Source organism: Opisthocomus hoazin, chromosome 1, assembly GCF_030867145.1.
Source record: "Opisthocomus hoazin isolate bOpiHoa1 chromosome 1, bOpiHoa1.hap1, whole genome shotgun sequence".
NCBI lineage: Eukaryota > Metazoa > Chordata > Aves > Opisthocomiformes > Opisthocomidae > Opisthocomus > Opisthocomus hoazin.
Genome location: NC_134414.1, coordinates 101,035,457 through 101,059,830, shown reverse-complemented (window position 1 = coordinate 101,059,830; position 24,374 = coordinate 101,035,457). Strand labels below are relative to the sequence as shown.

The 24,374-nt window shown below is 36.5% G+C and overlaps 2 protein-coding genes across 9 annotated transcripts in view; one reads left to right on the top strand and one right to left on the bottom strand.

Annotated features, from left to right (window-relative positions):
- The window catches only part of CASK (calcium/calmodulin dependent serine protein kinase), a 227,804-nt gene that overhangs the window by 89,797 nt on the left and 113,633 nt on the right, over positions 1-24,374 (top strand). For all 8 annotated transcript variants that reach the window (XM_075430791.1, XM_075430782.1, XM_075430844.1 and 5 more), the window contains exons 3-5: positions 4,524-4,629; positions 15,616-15,693; positions 16,977-17,049. In XM_075430791.1, the coding sequence (XP_075286906.1) occupies positions 4,524-4,629; positions 15,616-15,693; positions 16,977-17,049 (257 nt within the window). The remainder of the gene's footprint in view (positions 1-4,523; positions 4,630-15,615; positions 15,694-16,976; positions 17,050-24,374) is intronic.
- Positions 19,821-22,991, bottom strand: GPR82 (G protein-coupled receptor 82). Its single transcript, XM_075430855.1, has 2 exons — positions 22,690-22,991; positions 19,821-21,496 (listed from the first exon to the last, which is right to left on the bottom strand). Exon 2 carries the CDS (start codon positions 21,461-21,463, stop codon positions 20,429-20,431), a length of 1,035 nt encoding a protein of 344 aa, XP_075286970.1. The 5' UTR covers positions 21,464-21,496; positions 22,690-22,991; the 3' UTR covers positions 19,821-20,428.

Here is a 24,374-nt window from a genome sequence, read left to right as displayed (position 1 = left end):
ATTCCAGTTGGAGTGGTCAGCAGCTTCTCCATGACTTGCATCAAAGGACGGTAGGTGAGAATGACACAACCAAATGAAAAAAGCATATTGATTTCCTTTTAAAACTTAGTACTACCACATCGATTTAAATTATCTATAATCATATTTTCACTGTACAAAATATATAGAAGCATTTTAAGCAAGAAGCTTACTACTGATGTAGATACTTCCTTTCAAAATACTGTCATACCCAAGCTGTGACTGGAGAACTAACCATAGAATCATAGATTCTAGAACTAATCCTTTAAAAGACTGAACCTGGAAAATCAGAATGCTGTATGTTTTAAAATGACGTATGTCTTCCATCTTGCTAAGAAACTTGATGCTGTCCTTCCCCAAAAAAAGATGTGGCTGCTACAGTCTGTGCATGTCAGTTTTACAATGTTAAAATGGTGCTATAATCCAGGCTGCCAGAGACCATCTAATTCTTCCATGCTGTAGAATACCATGACCACAATTTCAAAATATGTTCAGTATGTTTGAAATGTTTTAAAACCTTAGGTATCAGATTTTGAAAGGAAATTAGGCGTTTGCCAGAATTGTCAGAGATACATAGGATATTAGGTAGTTAACTCCCATGGAAATTTTAAGTGATGTTCGTGTTTTATATTTTCTATCAAAGATTGACATGTCTTTCTTTACAATTATTTAGAGCAGTTATCTTTTTAGTGCTTCCAGCAACTGATTTTCAGTGTCACTATCCAAGCACAAGGCTGTGTTTTCTCTGCGTGGTGATTACCACTGGGAATTCCCTTTTCCATGTTAGAACTTTTCTATTTGTTACAGAAGTCTGAACTTTTATGCCATTTTAAAATGGCACTTCAGTGACTCTCCCTAAATAGCCAGCCATGTATAAAATGGAAACTTGAACAGGTCTCCAGCTACTAAAAAAACCCTTAAAGTTTTGTAAACAGACTGAAATTCTGGAACGTTTGTTGGTAATGGTAGCATAAAATCACAGCTTCTAAATGCTTTTCAAATTATGGTGTGAAGTATCAGATGTGTGCTAAGCAAGTTAAATGACACAACAAATTTTTCTCTCTATTTCTGGTTGTGTAACAATACCTTTCATGCAGTTGGCAGAGAAACTTTTAAAGCTTGTGCTTTTCAAACTTGCTATTCTATATATTATCACTGTTGTCATTAATGTTTAATTATGAAAGAAGTGCTGACAAAGAAGGCTTAAAGAATGGACAGGAAAGTAATTTCTTTAGCCATATCAAGAAAAATGAATAGATGAAGTGTTCAAAAAGGATTCAGATATAAAGTAAAATAGTCCGGCAATTAGATGAGGGCAGTTTGGTTTAGATTCTAACAGCTTGTCTTGCCTTAGACTATGTTCTTTTAGCTAAATTTTGTTTGCTAGTGAAGGAGACTTTTCTAAATATGAGATACATCTCCATCAGTAAATAATACATGTCACCTCTTGCTGCTTAAATGCGACTTACTCCATTGGCAGATTCTACAGTTGTCCTGAAGCTCTTTTACGTTTTTGGAATTGAAAGGCTTGTTTTGATATGGAATGTGCGGGACCTTTATTTCTACATGGCATAGCTAAAATACTCAGCAGATGTTTAGAAAAATTAACAGGAGGTAACAAATGGTTCATATGATGATATATTCAGAATGATAAGTTACAGATAATACAGTGGCTCACAAGATAATGGATTTTTTCTTAGGATATCTTCAGTCACCTGCTTGCACCTAAAGGTCTGCTTGGTTTTATGTAGTGTTCAGAACGAGGACAGTATCTGTAGGCACAGTCCGGTAAAAGCATTTGATAAAGGATTGCATAGAAGATGATGTCATTTTTTAAAGTGAAAACAATGAAATATGTGTGCCATCTCTGCCTTTTCTCCTCCTTCTCCTTTCCTTTTTACTGGTCTGAAACATGACATATTTTGACATTTGGGTCACAGTCCAAATGAACTTCAAAATCCGTCATCTCTTTTCTGCCCTGTGGCTTTGTTGAATCAATGTGGTATGTACTTGTCTGTCTCTTTCTACCTAGTTTTCTTCCTGCTTCGTAGGTCCACTGTTTAACAAGTCCCTCCTGTTTTTAAAATAGTACTTTGTTCTGCACTTAGCCCCAAAGCCCCTTAGTCATACAAAACCTTGTTCTGTGACTTTGTTCATTTGTTTTCCTGTTTGGAGATTTTGTTTTCCACTTTCTGTTTCTCCTCCCTCTGCTGCTGATGCTCAGTCTATGAGCAATTGTTTTGCTCATGCAATGTTATACAAAGGAATGAGGTAAATAATAGCATATATTTTCTTCCTCACAGTTCTACTTCTTTTCAAAATATAAATAAAGCCCACAATAAATTAATAAATTGAGTGGCCAAAATAAACTATTTTGAACACAATTTTTACCCATAAAGCAGAACTTTTCCATAGTTTTCTGTTGGATTTTCACTTCACTTTCCATCTGAAATAGGTATCAGATACCATGGTGAAGTGTGATAGTGTTAAAGTTGTTATACAGTAAGAGGCAAAACAAAGCACCATATTTTCTGGAGATCATAGTCATTCACAGAATCACATAGTTTTCTGTTCTCTTATGCTATCTATTGGTATGCTTACCTGTGATCCTATTTAGGAAAGACTAGATGTGTACTTCAGTGAAAGACATGGATAACCTCACTGCCTAGAAAAGAGGTGGTAATCATTTATTGTCTAATCAACGCCTAAGCATGATGAAAGGGAGTGTTACAACATGGTTTTAGTAGTTCCTCTGCATGGGGGTGTTGTAAAAATTGATATGTGAGTATTTTCAATAGTGAAAGACATGGTGCTGTTTTCTTACTTGGTAGAATTTCATGTCTGTATAAAGGACAATTTTACATGAGTTTCTTTATCTAAATTTCTTCTGCCTTAGTCAGAGTTACTTGCTTCTTTTTGCTGTTCTGCACTCCCTAAGATGACATTGCATAATGGTTTCTGGGGGGTTGCTGTTGTGCTCATTTTGCTTTTAGATTACATTTGAAAGCATGTGAGAGAGGAAGCACATAATGCAAGTGTAATATGAAAGTTCTAGTAAGAAAATTTGCACTTCGTGAATCTGAAAATTTTTCTTGGATTAAAATTCAGTCATTTCCAAATTGTGAGCATTTCTTCTGAATTTATAGATGACTGAAAGATTGCAAGTCTAGCATAAATCTGAGTAACCTGTTCAGTGCATTACATGAAAGAATGTTCATCTCATGCTGGTATTTTTGAATGCTATTGATTCATGTTAGAAATGTAATAGGGCACATATGAAAATGGTACATTTTAAACTGGAGTGTGGCACAGCAATAAATTAAGCATTCTCAAACCAAGAAACCATATTTATAGTTTCCCATAAATACATATGTAAGTCATTCTTGAACATTTAACAATTCTATGGAAAGAGAACAGAAAAGTAAAATGTCTACTTCAGGATACCAACTGATATTTTCTCTCTTCTCAAATTATCATCAAGGCTATTCATTCAGGATTATGCTGTTTTTCTAGAATACTAGTGGTAAGTTAAAAAGGGAAAGAAAAAAGTTTAAGGATGATTAAATAACAAAAATACCAAATAGTTTCAACAAAGAAGAAAGAAAAGTCATTCAGTGCAGTTTGTTTTTTTGCGTTTTTATACTAGCAGAAGGATTGATTTGTGGTCAAATAAACCAAGAGTGTTGTTTGGTTAACAGCAAAATCTCTCAAGGTTTGAGAGATGTCAGAGTAGTTTCTGCTCTTTCTTTGTGTACAACTGTTTCTGCTTTTCTCCGTCTTCTCTAGAACAGAGATGAAGCTAATATGCTGGTTAAAATTTATGCCCGTGTCGTTTCATATATTGTGGGTTTTTTTTTTTTAATCAGTATGAAGGAAGTAAATGCAATAAATTTAAACATAAGGAAAAAACTTATTTACTTATGAGGGTGACCAGATACTGGCATAGGTTTCCTAGACAGGATGTACAGTCTCCGTTCTTGGAGATGTTCAAAACCCAACCGGATGTGATCCTGGGCAATTTGCTCTAGTTGACCTTCCTTTGAGCAGAGGGATTGGACTAGAGACCTCCAGGTTTTAGTAGTGATGTAGTGTGGTGAAAGAGCTTGTCTTCTGTATTTGGAGATAATTTTGCAGTGATGTTGGATATTTAGGATTAAACTCTTGGTGTAGTCTGCATATGTGCATTAAAGCAATTTACTACCATATAGTCCCCAGATTATGACCAAGGACATCTTTTATTAATAGGTCAAATCAAGAAAGCCTATGAAGTTTTGTGTGTTTGTATTTTGAGATCTATGTGAGTTCTTTAACGTAATTTCACACTTAAGTTCTGAAGGAGAATAATTAAATATAATCTCGTCAGTGTTCTTTATAAAAATTAAAGAATTTATCAGAAATTTCAGATGTGTACATCTTTCCAAACATTGTGTTCTAATTGTTTTCAATTTTTTTTAATTCAGCAGCTTGACTATATAGCTAATATACCACCTTATTACCTTCCACAGATCTGAAGAGAGAAGCCAGTATCTGTCACATGCTGAAGCATCCTCATATTGTTGAACTATTGGAGACCTACAGCTCAGATGGAATGCTTTATATGGTCTTTGAGTTGTAAGTTTCTCTCTTTGATTTTACCTTCCTTTGTTGTCATTTGCTAAATAAATTCCTTCAAGTAAGTCTGCTTTTACCTGCTTGTTTTGTAGCTCAGAAGTCTGGAGTGTTATGAAAATATTTATTTCTGGAAAGTACAGATTGTCCCAGATAAAAAAATTGTTACACTGGCTAAGTGGCTAACATCAGGCTGATTCTTTATAGCATTCTTTGTAAGGACAGACATGCTGTTCATTGATGGCTGCTATGTCCCTAATACAGTACAAGAGAACTAGTTAAAATCAGCTGATAGTCACCATCTTTGGGTAACTGATGGTATTCTATTCCAGTTGTGAAGTTTTGTTTGGTTTTTTTCCAGTTGTTTCTTTAGCACTGCTTTTCCTTTTCTAGATAAGAAAGTAAATATTATTGGAGTATTTTTCTTGTAAATTGATATACCTGTTTACATCATATGAAAAAAGGCATTTCTCTGAAAATTATGTTTTGGAAGCTTGAATGTAAGAGTTTAGTTACTGTTGGCATATGGAAAGGTGAACAAAACATGGCTTTTCAGCAGTGTACAGGTGTTTTCAATCAATAACAAGAAACAAAAGGCCTCAAATCGCCACATTCCTTCTTTGAGGGAAGAGTATTAGTCCTTCTTGAGTTAGCTTTTAGCTAGCTGGGAAGGACAAAAACAGACATGCAGAACGCTAGTTTATGCATCTTCCACATTGAATCTTCCTGTACCTACCAGCTCTTCTTTTTATGTTCCCCATCTATGCATTCCTACTGTGTCTGGGCATATCTGTTTATACCTCCTTAATTTCACTGGTCTTCCTGCATTGTTTTCTGATGCATTTGTCCTCCTTGTGTTGGAGAAAGCCACATCATGTCAGTGTGTTAGGTCGAACTGGCATGTCCACTAGAGCCAAGAATTTGACTTGAGATATGCATTTAAAAAAGAATTCTCACATGTTAATTCTACCATTGAGGTAGAGAAAAAGTTAGGTGGTAAGAGCAAAAAAAAAAAATGCTGTAAAGCTGAAAATTGTTGCTTGGAAGCTTCTACTTTTTTTTTTTTTTTTAGATGAGTTTATAAACTTCTGATTGTGTGAAATAATTGTTTTATGCTTTCCTTTCTGTAAGTTTTGATTCAGTACTGACTTTGTTTTTTATTTTGTAAATCCAAAAGCATGGACCAAGGGACTTTAATTATCTTATTATGAAATAATTATGTACACCTTGGGGAGACATACTGTGATAATTAACAAGTTTTTGAAATGGAAAAAAGGTTTTGTTTCTATTTTTACCACACTGGTAGCTCAGAAATATGAGACAAAAGCAGTAATTACTTTTTAATGACAAGCCTATTACCATTTACATTTGTATACACAAAAAGTTGTCTGAACAATTAGGATTACTACACAAATACCGTACCTGACTTCAGGCCACATGAAAGAAGGAATTGTGTGGCTAAATTATTTGAAGGATAATAATTCTTTACCATCTCATATGTCTTTGTCTCCCTTGTACACTATAAGACATCACTGTTTTGTAATGAATGGTTATAGAAAATGAGACAGTAGGAACACCTGTGCTCAAAATGTAGCAAGGAATGGAAGAGTTGTGGGCACAATGTGTTGTTATGCTGGAGGGGATGCTTTGGTAAAATGATTCAACATAAGGCTGATGTTTGTTGTGGAGTAAGGCTGCATTGTCCACGTTTGATTGGGTTAGTGGCATAGTATATAATTGTGACCTCAATAAGAAACTTGTAGTTAGTAGAAAAGCATCTATGTATTTTTAGGTAATTTATTTTCCCTCATACTGCTTTCTGTTCATTATGCTATTATTATAACAAACTGAACTACTTTGCAACAAAGTTCTGTCTACAGTAATAAAGTGTATTTTATTAGGGTCTAGTTATTCTGAAGTCACAGAAAGGGAGAAGACACCACAGATCTGCAGAGAAGATATAAACCCAGCTGGTGACGGGCTATTTGTGGACTGGCAGATGCTTGACATGAAAATTAATTCAGGTCCAGCACATGAAATGCACAGAATAACGAAACCTAAAACTTTGTGCCGTTAGTTGCAGGTAAATGATACATAGGTCCACTACTGTTAAATAAACTGTGAGCTACATGGAGCAACTGCTAAAATGACCCTGAATGTCTTGCCAGAACTATTGTTATGAAAAAATACAAGTTAAATAAGCAAATGCAGCATATATCTGATAACAAGGGATTGTACCACTCCAGAAAAAATATAATCTGTGCCCAATTTTGAAAAAAATTCTTAAAATAAACATTAAAAAGATCAAGTCACAGTTCACAGAAGCACTGATGAACATGAACAGTAGCAATGAAGTTTAACACCAAAAAATTAGCTATTTTTAACCACTATTTATATACAAATTCAAGCACTCTTTAGAATGGAGCCATCATGTCATGTTACCAGTAGGTTGCCATTAGCCGTTAGGTACTGCTGTAATAAACTGCATAGAAGCAGTTGGTCATAATAGTTTAAGTGTACATGTAGCGTAAGAAGCAGACCTTGTCCCAGAAAGTCTTATTCTTAAAGAAAAATTGTTGTTTTAAAAGTATTTGGATGTTATTACATCACAAATGAGAGAGTATGTGCCTGTGCCAAGTGATTTCCCACACACACCGCCCAACTGTTCTCCAAAAGGGTAATGGACTCTTTCCAGTGATGGAAGAGATCTTTTGGAGGCCCTAGAGAGACCTTTCATCTGAGACAGGGCCAGCTCTAGTCGTTATCATGCAGTCACCATTTTATTTCCCAGACTGTGATGTTACTTGTTGACAGCTGTATATCAAGTGCTCCACCATTAGTCTTGAGTTAACTATGACCTTTTACCTGATACAAGCATGTAGTCAACAGGAGTACATCAAGCAGGTACATTTTACAGTGTCTGAACAGATGAAAGTCGTCTTTTTTTAAGACTGTTCTTTGCAAGGTACAAAATAATATGCAAAACTCTCCTGGTATTTAAAAATCCTATTTATGAAATGAGGTGCAATCTGGTTTCTTTCATCTTTGTTCAGTAATGTGCTATTCTAGACAGTGCTGTCCCTTTCACATGATGTTTGCTTGGTAGTTTATGTACAAGGTGGGGAGGAACACTGGTTTTACATACAATGCTGGTTTGTGTTTGGTATATATCACTTTTTTTTCTTGTATTCTATTCCTTATTATATTTTTTTTCTAATAACCATTGGTCTTATCAATGAGAATACTTTGAGAAGGGTCAGGTACTTGCAATATTTCTAAAACAATGCAAAAATTCCATTTAAAGTGTCTGAAAACCACGTTTTAGTCTTTGAGTACATTATATGCTGTTTATCCTCAGTGTAATCAGAGTATGTGGACAGAGAGTACTTGCCTTTGGTGCTGAAGAGCTCAGATACAGAAGTAGCGAGTGAATTACAGATACCTTAATATTTGGTCATTTGCAGAATACTGTCTCACCACCAACACGTAGGTGGTTTTGCTTTTCTTAGTACATTCAAAGATAGATTTATCTCTTGAGACATTAGAAGAACTGACCTTACTTAGATTTACCCGTTAGGCTGTATATATATATATATATATATATATAGTGACATGCATGTGTATTTGCCATTTAACCTAGTTAAAATGTAAAAATGTTTTCATATTAAAATCTCAAATTCCTAAAAGCAGTACTTTAGGATGGTTGCAGTTACTTAGGTTTACATTAAGCATAAACTGATAAGCATTTAAATGATGGTTGGTACATTCAATCGTGCAGCTGAAAGGGGAGAAACGAATGCTATCTATTTATTCTGCTTTGTTACAATACTGTGAAACAGCACAGATTCTTAGTTTATGGAGTGAAAACTTTCTTTCATTATTTTACTTAATCATGTTAGGATTCCAGTCATGGTTTTATTTTTAAATGCAGTCTCACCTGTAGTCCATCAAGTTTTAAGTGGCTTTACTGTACTTCTGGTCTCTCATACTTGCATAATGCATCATCTAGGATAAAAATAAGTCTTAAATGTTAACTTTAAAAAGTAAAAGCAATAGAAATTAAAATCTGTGTTTTTCACACCGAAACAGTTTGTTGTGATGACTGAAAGAAAATAGTTTCAGATGCTTCTAGGTTTAAAGTTTGGGCCAGACTTTCAAAATATCCAGCGAAAGGAAAAACTTTCAAATTCATTTTGAAAAGCTTACAGTACACTCAGAGAAGTCATTAAATTAGAGATTCTGTCTATCCTGACTTTAGATGTTTAAAAATTACATTCTAAATCTACTCTCAGTTTAAACCATTGCCCTTTCTCTTGTCACTACAGGCCTTGGTAAAAAGTCTCTCTCCATCTTTCTTATAAGACTCATTTATGTATTGACAGACTGCAGTAAAGTCTCGCTGGAGTCCTCTCTTCTCCAGACTGAACAGCCCCAACTCTCTCAGCCTGTCCTCATAGGAGAGGTGTTCCAGTCCTCTGACCATTTTTGTGGCCTTCCTCTGGACCCGCTCCAACAGTTCCATGTCCTTCTTGTGCTGAGGGCTCCAGAGCTGGACGCAGGACTCCAGGTGGGGTCTCACCAGAGTGGAGCAGAGGGGCAGAATCACCTCCCTCACCCTGCTGGCCACGCTGCTTTTGATGCAGCCCAGGATATGGCTGGCCTCCTGGGCTGCGAGCGCACACTGCTGGCTCATGTCCAGCTTTTCATCCACCAGTACCCCCAAGTCCTTCTCGGCAGGGCTGCTCTCAATCCCTTCAGCTCCCAGTCTGTATTGATGCTGAGGATTACCCTGATCTGGGTTCAGGATCTTACACTTGGCAAATTGCACTTGTTGAACCTCATGAGGTTCACACAGGCCCACCTCTCCAGCTTGCCCACGTCCCTCTGGATGGCATCACGTCCCTCCAGCATGTTGACTGCACCACTGAGCTTGGTGTCATCTGCAAACTTGCTGAGGGTGCACTCAATCATGCTGTCTATGTAATTGAGGAAAATATTAAACAGCATCAGTCCCAATACTGACCCCTGAGGGACACTACTTGTCACCAATCTCCATCTGGACATTGAGCCGTTGACCACTACCCTCTGGCTGCAACCATCCAACCAATTCCTCATCCACCAAACAGTCCACCCATCAAATCCATATTTCTCCAATGTAGAGAGAAGGGTGTTTTGGGGGACCGTGTCAAAAGTCTTACAGAAGTCCAGATAGATGACATCAGTTGCTTTTCCCTAGTCCACTAATGCAGTCACTCTATCATAGAAAGCCACTAGGTTGGTCAGGTAGGACTTGCCCTTGATGAAGCCATGCTGGCTGTCTCCCATCACCTCCCTGTTCTCCATGTGCCTTAGCATAACTTCTAGGAGGATCTGTTCCATGATCTTCCCAGGCGCGCAGGGGTGAGGCTGACAGGTCAGTAGTTCCCAGGGTCCTTCTTTCTACCCTGTTTAAAGTTGGGTGCAAAGTTTCCCTTTTTCCCTGTCACCAGGGACTTCACCTGACTGCCATGACTTTTCAAATATCGTGGAAAGTGGCTTGGCAACTATACTAGCCAATTCCCTCAGGACTCTGGGATGCATCTCATCAGGTCCCATAGACTTATATGTGTTCAGGTTCCTCAGGTGGTCCCAAACCTGCTCTTCTCTTACAGTCAGAGGGACTTTGCTCCCCCAGTCCCTGCCTTGCGATCCATCCACTCGAGAGGTGTGGGAAGAGAGGTGGCCAGTGAGAACTGAGGCAAAAGAGTTGTTGAGTACTTCAGCCTTCTCCTCATCCATCGTTACCAGTTTGCCAGTCTCACTTATCAGGGTGGGTACGCTTTATTTGACCTTCCTTTTCTGGCCGGCATAGCTGTAGAAGCCCTTCTTATTATTCTTTGCATCCCTTGCCAAGTTCAGCTCTATCCTTAAGGCAACCAAATTCCACCAAGTATTAAATATTCTGATATCAAACGCTTTGACATAGACAGATTATTTTGACTTGATAAAACTCATGTTTAAATTGTGTTTGTATTGTTCTTTTTGTTCTTTTTTCGATGTGTTATGCATATTCAGTACATCATAGCCTTGTTACTTGTGGACACAAAGTTTAGGCAATTATCTGATCTGGGTATGCTGTTTCTCTTTTGTCCCTGATAGCCTGTGAACTATTGATTGATTACAGTCATAGAAAGTGATAGAGAATTTAAAGCTAACGTATATTTGAGGAAAGAATTATCAGGTTTTCATCTTACCTTTGCTTAATATTTGCAGATTTCATTCATTTAATGGACAGGAGTTAATAGGAAACCAGCCTTCATTGGTTTTAATGCTTAAAAAGCTGTCTTTGCGGGTTTCCTGTTGACAAGGCCAGACTCAGAAATCAGGATCTTTATCTTGGATGAAATTTTGGCTCTTTTATAGGAAGTAGCAAAATTTGGCAGAGCAACTGAGAATTCAGGGCATTGAGACATTGATGCATTCAAATTTTGGCATTTATTATAACTTTAATTATCACAGGCTATAAAGTTGCGTTACTTTAGCTAAGCTTCAGAAGACCCACTTTTGAGCTAAATTAACTGGTAGAAGTCAATATAAAATGTATATACTTGTATATACTTGTATTTTCAAGAGTTTGTATAAACGTGAAATAATTCACACAGTATTGCTATTTAGTGAGTATTTTTGCATGGCCTCCTGATACTGGCTGACATTTGGAGGTTTTAACATTAAATTGGAGTATGGATTAAAGATTTCATGTTGGGTACAGTACTACTTTTATAGTACCACCAAAATCAGTGCTTTTTGAGGATGCATATGTTTGTTCTTTCGTGATATTTGATAATCAAGTTGGACCATTGCTGTGAAAACACTAGTAGAAAATTGTTTCCAAGCATATGTATTTAGAATTACTCCTCCTAAGATCATCTTCTACACTGTCATTTAGGAATTAAGCATTACTCAGTGAAGTTTGTGCAATGTTTCTGACTAAATGGAATGAGTTAGTTTAAGAAAAGCACTGAAATTCACCTCTTGGCTGCCAGCAAAGTTGTAAAAATGTCTCAATCTAAAGTACTGAAAGCCTCTAAACAAATGCCGAGAAGGTAAACTGGGGAACATTATTTAATTATTTGGAATGAGCTAAACCCTGGATGCATGGGCATTATATAGGAAATAAGAGTTTCTGTACTTTTTGGTCTTAATTTTCAGAGGTTGCTAGATAGGTCTCCAAGAAAAGTTAAATACTATATTTTTTGAGTTAATTTATGGCAGTTTATTTGTAGTAAGTGAAGACAGCAAGTAGATAAAATCTGTCCAACTGAAGGAAAAAATGCCATTGTGCACAGACCTTTAATATACGTTGTGCAAAACCCAGTAAGCTCAGTTACGAGCAATATGCTGAATTTTTCTTTGTTTTTCTTTTTTTAAGTAATAATTAAATTCCCTAAAGCTGTGCTTCTTAAAACTTTCTGATTCTTCATCAATAGATTAAGTTGTAGGCCACGTCTTATTAGGTCATCTGCAAATTCAAAGCTATCATACCCGGTATTAAAATGTAGATCTCTTTCAGAGTATACAGAGTGATAGCCTCGGAACAGGTTTCTGCATTGAATATGACTCAGGAGTAAACTTTTTGGGCAGGCTGCAACTCATCATCAGCTTTGTGCAGAATAGTTGAAAGATTTTCAAGGTGCACAGTAGCTCTTATCAGAGCTATGAAAAGAAACGTGTATCCAAAGGGCTGAGATCCAGACACGGGCCTGCTAAAAATATGTAAAAATCAATAGTAGAATATGAGAAATTGGGGGGCATAGTTCATACCGTTACCCAAAACAATTCTGGTGTGGTGGTGTTGGCTGTTAACTCCCCGTTCAGAGCTGCTTTAGCTGGCACTGTCGGTGTAAACACCATAAACTGTCCCCGTGGGTTTATGCACCTTCCGTGAGTGCCCTCTGCTGGGATCAGATGATTCTGTCTGAGATTAAGAGTGTGCTGTAATTTTACCAACTTTTTTTTTGTGTCTTCCGCTTATGTCTTCAGCATGTATGTATCTCAGTGTGTTTATTTTCGTGGATTTTAGCTTATCTTAATTTTTTTATTTTTACTATTTTCATATGTCTAGTGCTGATAGTCATTACAAAACCTTGAGATTCCCCGAACTCTCATTTCATCAATATCTCAAAACTTCAGTGTTCTTATATCACATAAGCCTTTCAGTTTCTGCAAAGTCATCTTTTAAGTGATTTTGATATTGCTGAGTTTTTAGTCTTAGTGCACTGTGTTTTCTGGGGTTTCTGGTAACTGAGGCTGACTCTTGCTTTTGCAGCCGCAGCTAGAAAAAAGTCTCATAAGATCTTTCAGTAAAATTCACCGTCATTGGGGTGATACAAGCACTATTTATACATGAAGAAAACTCTACTCTTAGAATAATCTCTTAAAATAAGATTTTTGTCTTGAAAAAGTAGTCAGTTGAAGTCAGAGATTAAAATACACCTGCTGCAAATTTGTGCTTTTGAGGTCAAGAGATCTTATCTTAATAGAATAAAACTTTCAAACATTACTTCTCACAGTCTGTAGTGATTTTTAATATCAACATAATTTAAAATATTTGAAAAGTATTTGCAAAAAATTAAACTGCCACTGACTGTTACAAAATTCTGCTTCATGACAATGACACCTCCTCATTTTTGGTAGTTAATCATACATTTTATATGTTCTCATTATTCAAAATCCTGTTTCTGATGTTTTTCAGGTTTCAGTTTTGTTTTACATCTAGCTGAAATAAATTGTTAGGAGGAACCATTGAAAGGGATATTGACAGGAGGGTTTTATTCCAGTGAGCTAGCTACATCCAGATTCATGCTGTTCCTGTTGAACCTGACCCCATTGCTGCTATACAGTCCTATGTATAGTGCAGCATGCTACATTCTCATTCTGAGTGATATTTAGCTGTGTATACAGACTAGCTGTATGAAATTGAGCAAGACAGAAAATCTACTGGTAGAATAGCTTACAGAGGAATATATTGATGCAGTGAGGAACAGTCATGGTGTTGTCCCAAAAATCAAGTTCGTTTACCTGGTGTGCAGTGCACCAATATACACACAGAGCAGCAGTATTTTATTACATATTTGCACAAATACGGATGTCTGTCCCAAGACAGCACATCTTGTTCACAAATCAACAGTCATTTATACACTTAACATTACCATATTCATCTTCATAATACATATCCATTATTAATCTATTAAATAGTTGGTTGAAGTATCTTTGTCCGGCATGTGAATTATTACACATGCTCAGATTCTTTATCTTTTGAGTCTGGGGTATAATTGGGGTAGGTGGTCCGTGAGTCAGTGGTCGTGATCTCCCCTGCTGAAATTACCTTTCCCCTACTTACCTGGTCCTTGTGGCGATCTCCGCAGCTTTTCATAGCTCGTTAGCTATTCTTACAATTCGTCACTCTCTGGTTCTACTTTGGACTGGTACCTCCTTCTAATGAAACAGTAACACATTGTTCAAAACCCTGTTTCTTAGTTTCTATGCTTAATTTGAAACTTAATTAAGGGTAGGGCTTTACAAAAATACCTATAACAGCAATAGTCTGGTTAATTTCAATTATCACTTCAAATTTTGATTCCCCATCTTATTCCTTAGTATAACAATGATTTGGGAATATGGGGTTCCGATTTGTGGGGCTTGTTAAATCCGAACATGGTACCAGGTGCCGAAATAACTGGCCAGGAATTTTTTTTCCACCTGCTTAGATGAATGTGCTTTTCATTTTGTTCACCAGTCAGTTGTCAGTGCTCTATCCACATGATAGTGTATTTTGCATGGGGATACCTTTTGGATTTTGGGGGGAATTAAAGCTTCTGCACGTTGCTTGTGACTCCCTAAGCAGAAGTTTTGCATTGCAGGTGTGTAACAAACCACAAGTGATTGTATGCTGACATTCTGGATAGCTTACCAAAATGGCCCTGATAACGTGGCTTTCTAGATACCTTGCAAATTTTTCCAATTCTTCCCCTTCTGCCCCCGCCCCGGAGAGGAAAGAGAAGGTGTGAAGGCTGAAAATGACATCTTACAATCGATATTTTTGCAAGTGCCTTAAGCATGAAATAATAATATGTGATTTTTGTTATTGCTACTAACTCTTGTTACTCTCTCCTTGTTCCATCAAGCAATGAATGTTTTAGATATCTATTTGCCTTAGGTTGCTTACAGGAGAAAGAAGAGGAGGACGCTTACACCACACCAAGTTGATTTGGTTTTAGAGAAATGGAAATCTTATTTTAGCCTAAGGACTAAGACATGCATCTAAAAGTATTACACTACTCATTGTGGGAAGTTAGGTTATCAGAAAGACTACAGAGTATTAGGGAGAAAAGGAACAAAGTATCAAGTATCAGAGCTAGTGACGTAGTGTGTGTGCTGTCACTGTTTTCCGGAGCCTTCGGTCAGGCTGAGGTGTAAAATATCTTCTTGGCTTCTTAATCATCGTTATGAGAATGCTGTACTGGAAAGACTATACTACACTTCTAGGGTATTTATAAAAGTCTTAATTTATAATTCAGTTTGAGCAAGATTTTTGTATAACTGCAGTCTTCATTATAGAGTTGCCGTTGTAATGCTTTTAAGAGCATAATGTGATATCATGCATTAATTGTTAACTTGGAGAGCCTTCTTGTACAGGGCATTGACTTTCTGCTGTCTTGCACACCTTGTTCAGTGAGCAGGTTAAGCAATATAGGAAATGCAATGTTTTGCTAATGTGTTGAAACAACTGCTATATGACCTGAGCGGTGTAAAACAGTTAACCTGTGGCAAGCCATATTCTGTTAGATTACCTATGAAATGCTGTTTTAGTTAGCAATGCATTGTACATGTATCCAGAGTATTTTATGTGAGATTTATATGTGGAGTAAATAGATTTTTTTTTTTTAGCAACTTTTATGTAATTGATTGTAGTTATCAGTCTGAAGTATTTTTCACTCTTTTTACCTGCAGTATGGATGGAGCAGATCTGTGTTTTGAAATCGTGAAAAGAGCGGATGCTGGATTTGTGTACAGCGAGGCTGTAGCCAGGTATGTATTATAATTTTAATTAATCCCACAGGAAAAATGGGAAAGAATGGAACATACTGATGTACAATCTGGTAGCTAAAAGTTGGAATACTACAAATAATCCTGTTTCCACAGTCTGAATGTTTATTACAAATAATAAAAGTAGAATTTTGGAGCATTTTGTCATTTACTAGTTGTATACTTGGATGGGATTATTGAATAAAATAGTATTTCACATCCAATACTTAATTCTCTGTCTTTGCCTTTTATTGATCTCTCCTGCAATGGCATTAGGTGACTTGCCTGGCAGGTGTGAGTTCTGTTGGTCTTGCTAGATGGAGTCTTTTTTTTTCCTTTTATATATATATATGACTTTATTTATGGTCACTTCAACTTTTGATTTGCTAGGTAAACTAAAATCAAAAAGTCTGTATAATTGCAAAAGGACAACAAAAATCCAGAGTCCTAGTGGCATCATAACTGAGCTCAAAGCCGTGAGATTCTTTTGTTTGCTTTTCTTGAAACTGTAGATTTTTGTAGCATCATAGAAGCCAGGTTGGAAGAGACATTAAGAGGTCTCTATTTCAAACTCCTGCTCAAGGCAGAGTCAACATTGCATTTGGATCATGTTCCTCAAGGCTTTGGGCAGTGGGGTCTGAAAAACCTCCAAGAATGGAGATTCCACAGCCTCCCTGGGCAACTTGATCCAGTGCATAACTATGTTTCTAAGGAAAAATGTTTCCCTGTAACAAACTGGAACTTCCAGAGGACAAGCATTGCCTCACATAGCCCACTAGTAATGCTCTGCCTGATCCAGCACAGGATGCTGTTGGCTTTCTAGTGTGGTTAGTAATCTCTTAGGCAATCCTTTGGAAACAAGGGAGAAAGAAGTTAGTCTTCAATCTGCATCAAGCAAGCCAAGATCTTGCTTCTATCCCTTTCTAAATAAATCAGGCACTGATAATCACTTTTTTTCCTTTCTGTGTTTTGTTACAAAAGTACCTTAAGGGTTCTGACTTCCTTGTCATATGAAGCAGAATTACTGCATATTTAAAACCTTTACAAAATGGAAAATGCAGATTTTTCTTTTCTGATTTTCCTTGGCTTCAATAAGAACAGTCCTTAAACTTTAGATTTTATTATTCATTATTATAAACACAAACTCCATTCAACTGCACTTTGTAGATTTAAGGTTTAGCTGGTTGATTAGTTTTATATAGTTAGACCCTTAAAACTTAGTTTGTTATATATGCATAGTAATTTTTCATGCAGGTTTGTCATGTGTGATGTCTTTGTTTTTTCAGTCATTACATGAGACAGATATTGGAAGCTCTACGTTACTGTCATGATAATAATATAATTCACAGGGATGTGAAGGTAAGGGGGTTTAATTCTTTTTTTTTTCTTCACCATAATAATACAAATTACTGAATTTTAATTTCTGTAATTTAGAGGAAGGGGGAAGCTGTAGAAAAGGAAGCTTTATTTGCTGAGTGTGTGTTTAGTCTTACTGTGTCGTGTAAGATTAAAGCCCATCTAATTCCATCACTATAGAACATTTAGGAGGTTTTTATTCACAGATTACACAATGTATTTAATTGCAACTTACTCTGAAAGTCAGTTTAACTTCTAATTTTTGAATATTCATATGAAATCTACTTACATTTCTTGTTAGGAAAATGTCTATATAAATTAATTGCATAAATTAAACTGGAATTGGTAGATTAATGGCATTGTTTTGACAGCATAATGACAGTCTTCATCCAAACTAAGATTTCAGAGAGATGCGCATGCTTAAATGCTGCAATATTGGTATTCTTAACTACTTTTTGCAAGCAGTCTTAAACATTTATTATTGTTACAAAAATTGCTCTAATACAAACAAGTTTGGAGGAAGAAATACAGTGTTTAAGAACAGTGTATGTACATAGTCTTTTTGATCTGGTGAATTTTGTACTATTTCTGTGGATATTTATGGAACTAGTTTATCCCAAAGTACTGTAATGTAAGTAATTGGGAGTTGCAACTAGTGGGTTTGACTCTCTTCAATCTGAATATGCATAGTCTTTGTTCATTGTCTATGGTAGTTATTCCCACTTGTCTTCTCAAAGAGTTTGCTTTTATCCAAAGTGAGTCAAGCACTATAGGAATTAATGAAATTTCTAACGAGCTCTGATGGTGCAGTTTGAGAAGTGAATCTTTGGTTTTAGTGAATAGAGAAGACTGTGAGAGGGTGAGCTGTGCTTCAAACTCCTACAGGTGATCTGTGAGGGAAGACAGTATGGACACTGATAATTTTCATTTAAGGTGTCATTTTGTGTTGCATACACAGGCATTGCAGACCTTTCCCAATCTCTTTTTCCTATCCTTCTAAAATCAAGAAAATTACTCCATATAATAGGCTCTTTTTTTTAAGTTTGATCTTTTAAAAGTCATTTCTTACAGCAAATTCAGAAGACAGCCTCTTAATTGCTGGTAGAGTGTCTCATCTTGTTCTGTCTTGAAGGTTCTAGATTCTTTTAATTGTTCATTTCTGGTACCACATGAGAATTTCAGAATTAACATCATCTTTATATTGCTGTGTCTTTCTGAAAGCTGCACCTGTTTTTGTTGGACCATGTTCTTGAATGAAAACAAATTTCAGTTTCAAGGGCCTCTGAGGGAGGCCCACTTTACAGAGTATAAAATGGGAATTTATTTTGCAGCTTATCCAGACTCTGAAAACTTAAAAATCATTGTTTTTATTAAATAACATTCTTAGAAATAAACCTGTTCAATTACATGAGTGAGTAAGAATTTTTAATGTCTCAGTCTAAAGTAGTGTAAACCAACAGACAGTGTTTTGCTTTGGCAAAAGCAGTGCAGAAGTATAACTATAGGGTTTGGGTGTAGAACATATTAAGCTAACTGCAGTATCCCAGCTCTAGATGTCACTGTAGACATTGTTTTGAAAGAAGTAGACTAAATGACCAATTTCCAAATTATCTGAATAGCTGAAATTGAATTAGTAAAAGTCTGTAAGGTTGACATAGTCATACTACATTTTTTCCCTCTTAAGATTTCTCTGAATGTTATTTTGAACTGAAAAATGTTTGATCATTATCTGATGCACGGGAAAATTTGCGCCTTATAGTCCCTGTAAGAATTAGATGTCTTTTAGTCATTTTGTGCTCCCTTAGCTCTTGACTGATTAGGAAGAGTTAGACAGGAATCCGTCAGTTTGCTGTAGTCTACTGCCAGAAACTTCACCTGACTTCTGTAAGTGACGAGATCTACCAAAGCTTCTGGAGCACTATGACTGCAGCCTTTGATAAACTCCTGTATGCCGCAGATTCACCTGCGATGACAGAATCAAAACATGAAAGCTTTCACAAGATGGCCTGTAGTTGTCTTCATTTCCTTCACTGCTCTGGGAGCCCAGACGTTTGTTGAGCCTCTTTATACCATTTGACCCCCTTCAACATTGCTTAAAGGCTTTATAATCAGTGGCCATTGCACCCTTGCTTCACCTTCAGTTAATGTGATACTGCATTTATTCACTGCTTGGAAGTTGGATCATATGATAAGGAGAGTAGAAAATGCTGATGAAGGAAGGTGGAAAACTCAAGACAGCTATGCATCAGAAATGTGGATGTCAGTAACTTTTTCCAGAAGGCTGCGTACCAGTAAGGAAGCCACTGCCTCAGCAGTTGTACGTGACTACCGTAGTTAAGACTGCAAGAAGAATGATTCCTGACCAAGCTATTGAGCGTGTATAAAATCCATTCTTCTCAAACACAAAGTAAAATCCTAGGACACCAGAATTTCTTTTCATCTGTGGATACTTCACCACTGCAGGTTATCTGTCACCATCAAAACTTTCTCTTCAGAGTCACCCTGTTGCAGATGTAATTTCAGCAACACTGCGGCCATGACATGAAATGTCAGAGCAGGGTGATAAATTAGTTAAATCTTAAATCTGAGATTTCTGCTATTTTATTACAAAGCTGTAGTAAAGCTGTTTCTGTGAAGACTAGAATAAAAAAGCTGCACAATTTCTTAACATGTTTTTTTAATCCTAAAAAAAACTGTTACTATAGCAAAACCCTAATGTCATGGACATAGCTAAAGTAAATAACGGCATTTTTCAGTAACTTTAGAATAAGATGTCATCAAGAACTTTTCTTTATGCACTGTGGATTTTTAGCATCTCATGATGCATTTCTCATTTAAAACAAAAATGAATCAACCCTCTACCCAAATACTCCTGAACAAAAAATACGTACTAATCTTGAATGTGTTTTGTAGCTCTCTGTACCTGCTTCCTTAAGCCTTCGATACCTGGTTCAGCCACTCCAGAGAAAAGTCTGTGGTTTGTTCAGCCTTTTTTATAAAGGAAAACTGTATCCAAAGTCTGGGACTCTTTTATCAATGATAAAAGACAGCTGGGTCCTCAATTTCAGCCTGGTTTCTGCCTTCTTCCTTGATTATTTAGGTAGAAAACACTGTCTGTAGTTCAAACATACAACGTCTTTTGCATTGCATGGATAAAGGGGTGTCACACGGTTCGCTGTATAAATTACTTGGATTCATTTGGATATATGCATTGGATTTATTATGGCTAATGTTGATGTTGCAAGCAAGATCATTAAAAAAATTACATGTAATACGTGGTCATTTTATATAAATATTTAACATTTCATGTCAAAGTCTGGTTATAATTTCTTAAAATTAGTTTAATGTTACTTGTGTTCTACTAAAAACTTTCCGTATTCCTTCACATTTCGGGAGTCTTTTCAGTGAAAATATCAGCTTCACGTTTGTGGTGTTCCGGTGTGGATTTTGTAAACAGGCCATACAGATGTTTCTTAAATGTTTTATCAATCAGAAGGATTATAACTGGATCTAAACTACTCTTAGCAGCAGCAAGACAAGTAAGGAAATTTTTAGTCTCCACTAGGTATTCTAACCTTGGGCAGTCGTTATTTGTAAGCAGTACATAAAAAATTGGCCTAAATATATGATATGGAAGAAAGCAGACAGTTAATATAATCTGGATGACAAGAATGTTTCTTTTCACTCTACTGTAAATTAGATGTTTTTCTCCAATACAGGTATTTTTTTGTATTTTACTCAGATGTCTGGTAAGAGAATAGTATGACAACAAGACCGTCGTAAAAGATACAAAAAAACATGCAGTGGCAAGAGAAGCCGCTATCATTGTGGTAAATTCACCAGCTTCTACCCTGACGTTGTAGCATCTGTCAAGTCCTTCCACAGCCCCTGCCTGGGCATTATATGTTATAGCTGTTACTGTTATGCAGATCACAGTAAGCCATATAATGATGCACAGATATTTAGCAAATTTTGGCTGACGAAACTTTACAAGTACACATCTGTGAAAGTTTTCATTAACTGCTTGAGAGTATTGTGCATCACTATTTTTCTTCAGTGTTGCATACTGACTTACAGCAGTTAAACACAAAATTATAATCGTAACATACATACTGACATGCATAATGAGAGTCCCAAGGTGAACTGCTGTTCTACATGCTCCAGAGTGATAAGTCCATTGGTACCCCTTTGCAAAATAGGCAGCCAGAAAAGGCATTGTGATACATACAAGTAAGTTTGCAGTGGCAAGGTTTACCAGGTAAATGTATTGTGTTCTTTTTGTGGGTGCTTGCCTTGAAAATATCCAGGTAGCGAGAATGTTTCCAAAAATTCCAGCGGGAAATAGGAAAGAGTAGATGACTGGTAGAGCTACAGTAGTAGCTAACGATGGCTGAAGAAGACATGTTGAATTTTTCATTTATGCTGGTATTTCTTGAATGAATGGTCAGAGCTGAAACACAATTAAAAGTATTATTCTTCCGTGATGTGCATCTAACATCTCTTTTATTCTTTGCTCTTATTTTAACCATTCCTTTTTCTCCCCTACTTTTCAGTGTTGCTAATTGCTGTTTGTCCTCTGGGGTTATCGCCTTGAGCTTGCATGAGGTCACTGTCTGGGTGTTCTCTTCCACTGAGATTTTGTGAAGAAAAGTTGATTGATGTTAAACCCCAAAGATTTTACGTGCGTAGAATCTAATAAAATAAATGAGAAAACAGAAGCTAGGGTCTGACAATAGCTTGTGTGGTCTTGGTTTATTTCCTAATCTTCTGAAACACCTGTAACCTACTTTGGAAACCATTTCTAGACTATTTTAAGTTAAATAAGCAACAGAAGTGCAACTGCAGGAATGCAGAGGAGTATCCCGTACCTCCGTTGAAGTACACATCAAACTGTTCATGATGCAGGAAACTGGCTAGATGCATTTCTTTAGTCCTGATGTCTGTATCTAATGTTACTTTGTTCAGAGCACTAATCTTAGATGTACATTTTGCATAAACAATTCAGTTTGCAGTTTTTAACATACAAAATGTTTGTTGAAAACTGCAGTGTATTTATTTTTTTGAAGTTCAGTTTTCAATCTTTTCTCAATTTCCAGACTGAAGAGAAGAAATCAAAGCTCTGTACAATGACTGCGTATAAAAGCTGGCATTTCAGTTTACTAACCTGTAGTGAAGAGAGATTTTATTTCTGTATGCATACTATTTTGGTGAAGTGTATCCCAGTTAGGTTTTGTTGCATATAAAATCATATGGAAAAAATTAACAGATTTCAAACTTAGACTGATAATTTTTTTTTTTTTTTTAAATAGCTCTAAGCAAATGAACTCGGATACCAAAGAGGACTGTGTAGCTATGATAAAAAGCCCAGGCACCAAGTTGATTAGATAGCAAAAAAAGTCATATTTAAAAATTACGCTGTAGGCCATGTTTGACATCTTGCAAATTAAACTTTTATAGCTGTTGCATTTTAGTGTATGCTAAGTCTCATATGGATTTTTGAACCAAAATATATCAAATTGGTTTATTACGAGTTAAATTTACAAAGTAATTATTGAATTCAGTCATATAGAAGTCTAATGATCATTTTGTGTCAATGCCCAAATTTTGTCAGGTGAAACAAAGAAATAGTAGTTTTAAGCTTACCTGTGCAAGCTGCAGACACCTTCCTTTGCAGAGAGGAAATTTTTCTGTCTGATGTCTTTTTTATCTCCACTACTGCAACAAAAAGGATGATATATGAATCTGGAAAGTACAGTTAAGAACAATATCTCTCTGTCATAAGTAAGTTTTTCAGACACTTTTATAGTTTGAAAAACCGGCTAGGCATTTCAAGTTCAGACAAGATGATGTTGTCTGTGCAAGAAAGACTTTGAAATTAGGCCAGGCTGCAACTCCATTAGAGAAATAAAAAGAATGAGATAACGTGGAAGAGTGATTATAACAGTCCTTTGGTCATGTAGGTATGGCACAGAAACACCTTACAATCCTTTATGTAGTGCTTTCCTCTTTTTGAGGGTGGAGGGATTGTTACTGTCATTCTCTTTCGGACTGCCCACTTTCACTTTCCAGAGTGAAAAAAAAACCCTTTGCTATTTTATGCAAGAAAGCTTTTATTTTCAATGACATGTAACCATTCTTAAGCTCCAAGAGCTATCACAAAGCTGTCTATTCCTGAAGCCAACATGCAGTGGTACTGTGTCCATGTCTGTCCTCATATGAGTGACCAAATGACCACATCTCGTATGTCTAGTCAGGTGATGGACTGCATGGAAGCAGTTTACAGCTGATGCATTCTAGTTATCAGTTGGGGAAAACTGACTCTGTGTCCAAGAAATAAAGTATTTTGTACAAATCATCCAGAAGTGCACAGTAAAATTTCCCTCCTCCATAGGAAAGGTTTGATCACAGATCATCAAACTCTGTTTAGCTCTGCAGAGCTTAAGACCTTTGAATTTCCTTCTTTCTGATACATCTGTGGTTGTCAGATACTGCTTTTCAACAGCTATAAGTAAGTTCCTTAATGAGAACAGAGGAGGTATATAAAAACTTCTGCAAATTTACTAAGGTTCTTGTTTTGTTAGTTTTGCTTTATGTTTAAGCATACACTGTGCATCCACCTCAGTGATCTACTATCAATTTTATTGTTCAATCTCATTATCAAATTTTTTTTTTTTTTAACTAAGATGATCGACATATATTTCCTCATATTCCTTATGAGGAAAGGTTGAGGGAGTTGGGCTTGTTTATCCTGAAGAAGAGACTGAGAGGGGATCTTATAAATGCTTATAAATATCTTCAAGGACAAGTGTGAAGAGGACGGTGCCAGACTCTTTTCAGTGGTCCCCAGAAACAGGACAAGGGACAATGAGCACAAACTGAGGCACAGGAAGTTCCAGCTGAACACGAGGAAGAACTTCTTTACTCTGAGGGTGACGGAGCCCTGGAACAGGCTGCCCAGAGAGGCTGTGGAGTCTCCTTCTCTGGAGATATTCAAAACCCACCTGGACAAGGTCCTGTGCAGCCTGCTCTAGGTGACGCTGCTTTGGCAGGAGGGTTGGACCAGATGATCTACAGAGATCCCTACCATTCTGTGATTCTGTGATAAGTATGCTGGCCTCCTGTTTAAGCTATGTGGTAGATTTCATCTAAGATTAAATCTATGCGAGGGAAACTTGCTGAGGAGTATTATTAATTAGTTAGTAATGCTGTGATTGGTTTGCATGTACTTTAATTCTTGTTCCTGTTAGATTTAGTTATACCTTGTTTTTATTTTTTCTACTTTTGAATGTATAGTTATATTAAAATCTGTTCTAACAGAAAGAGTCTTG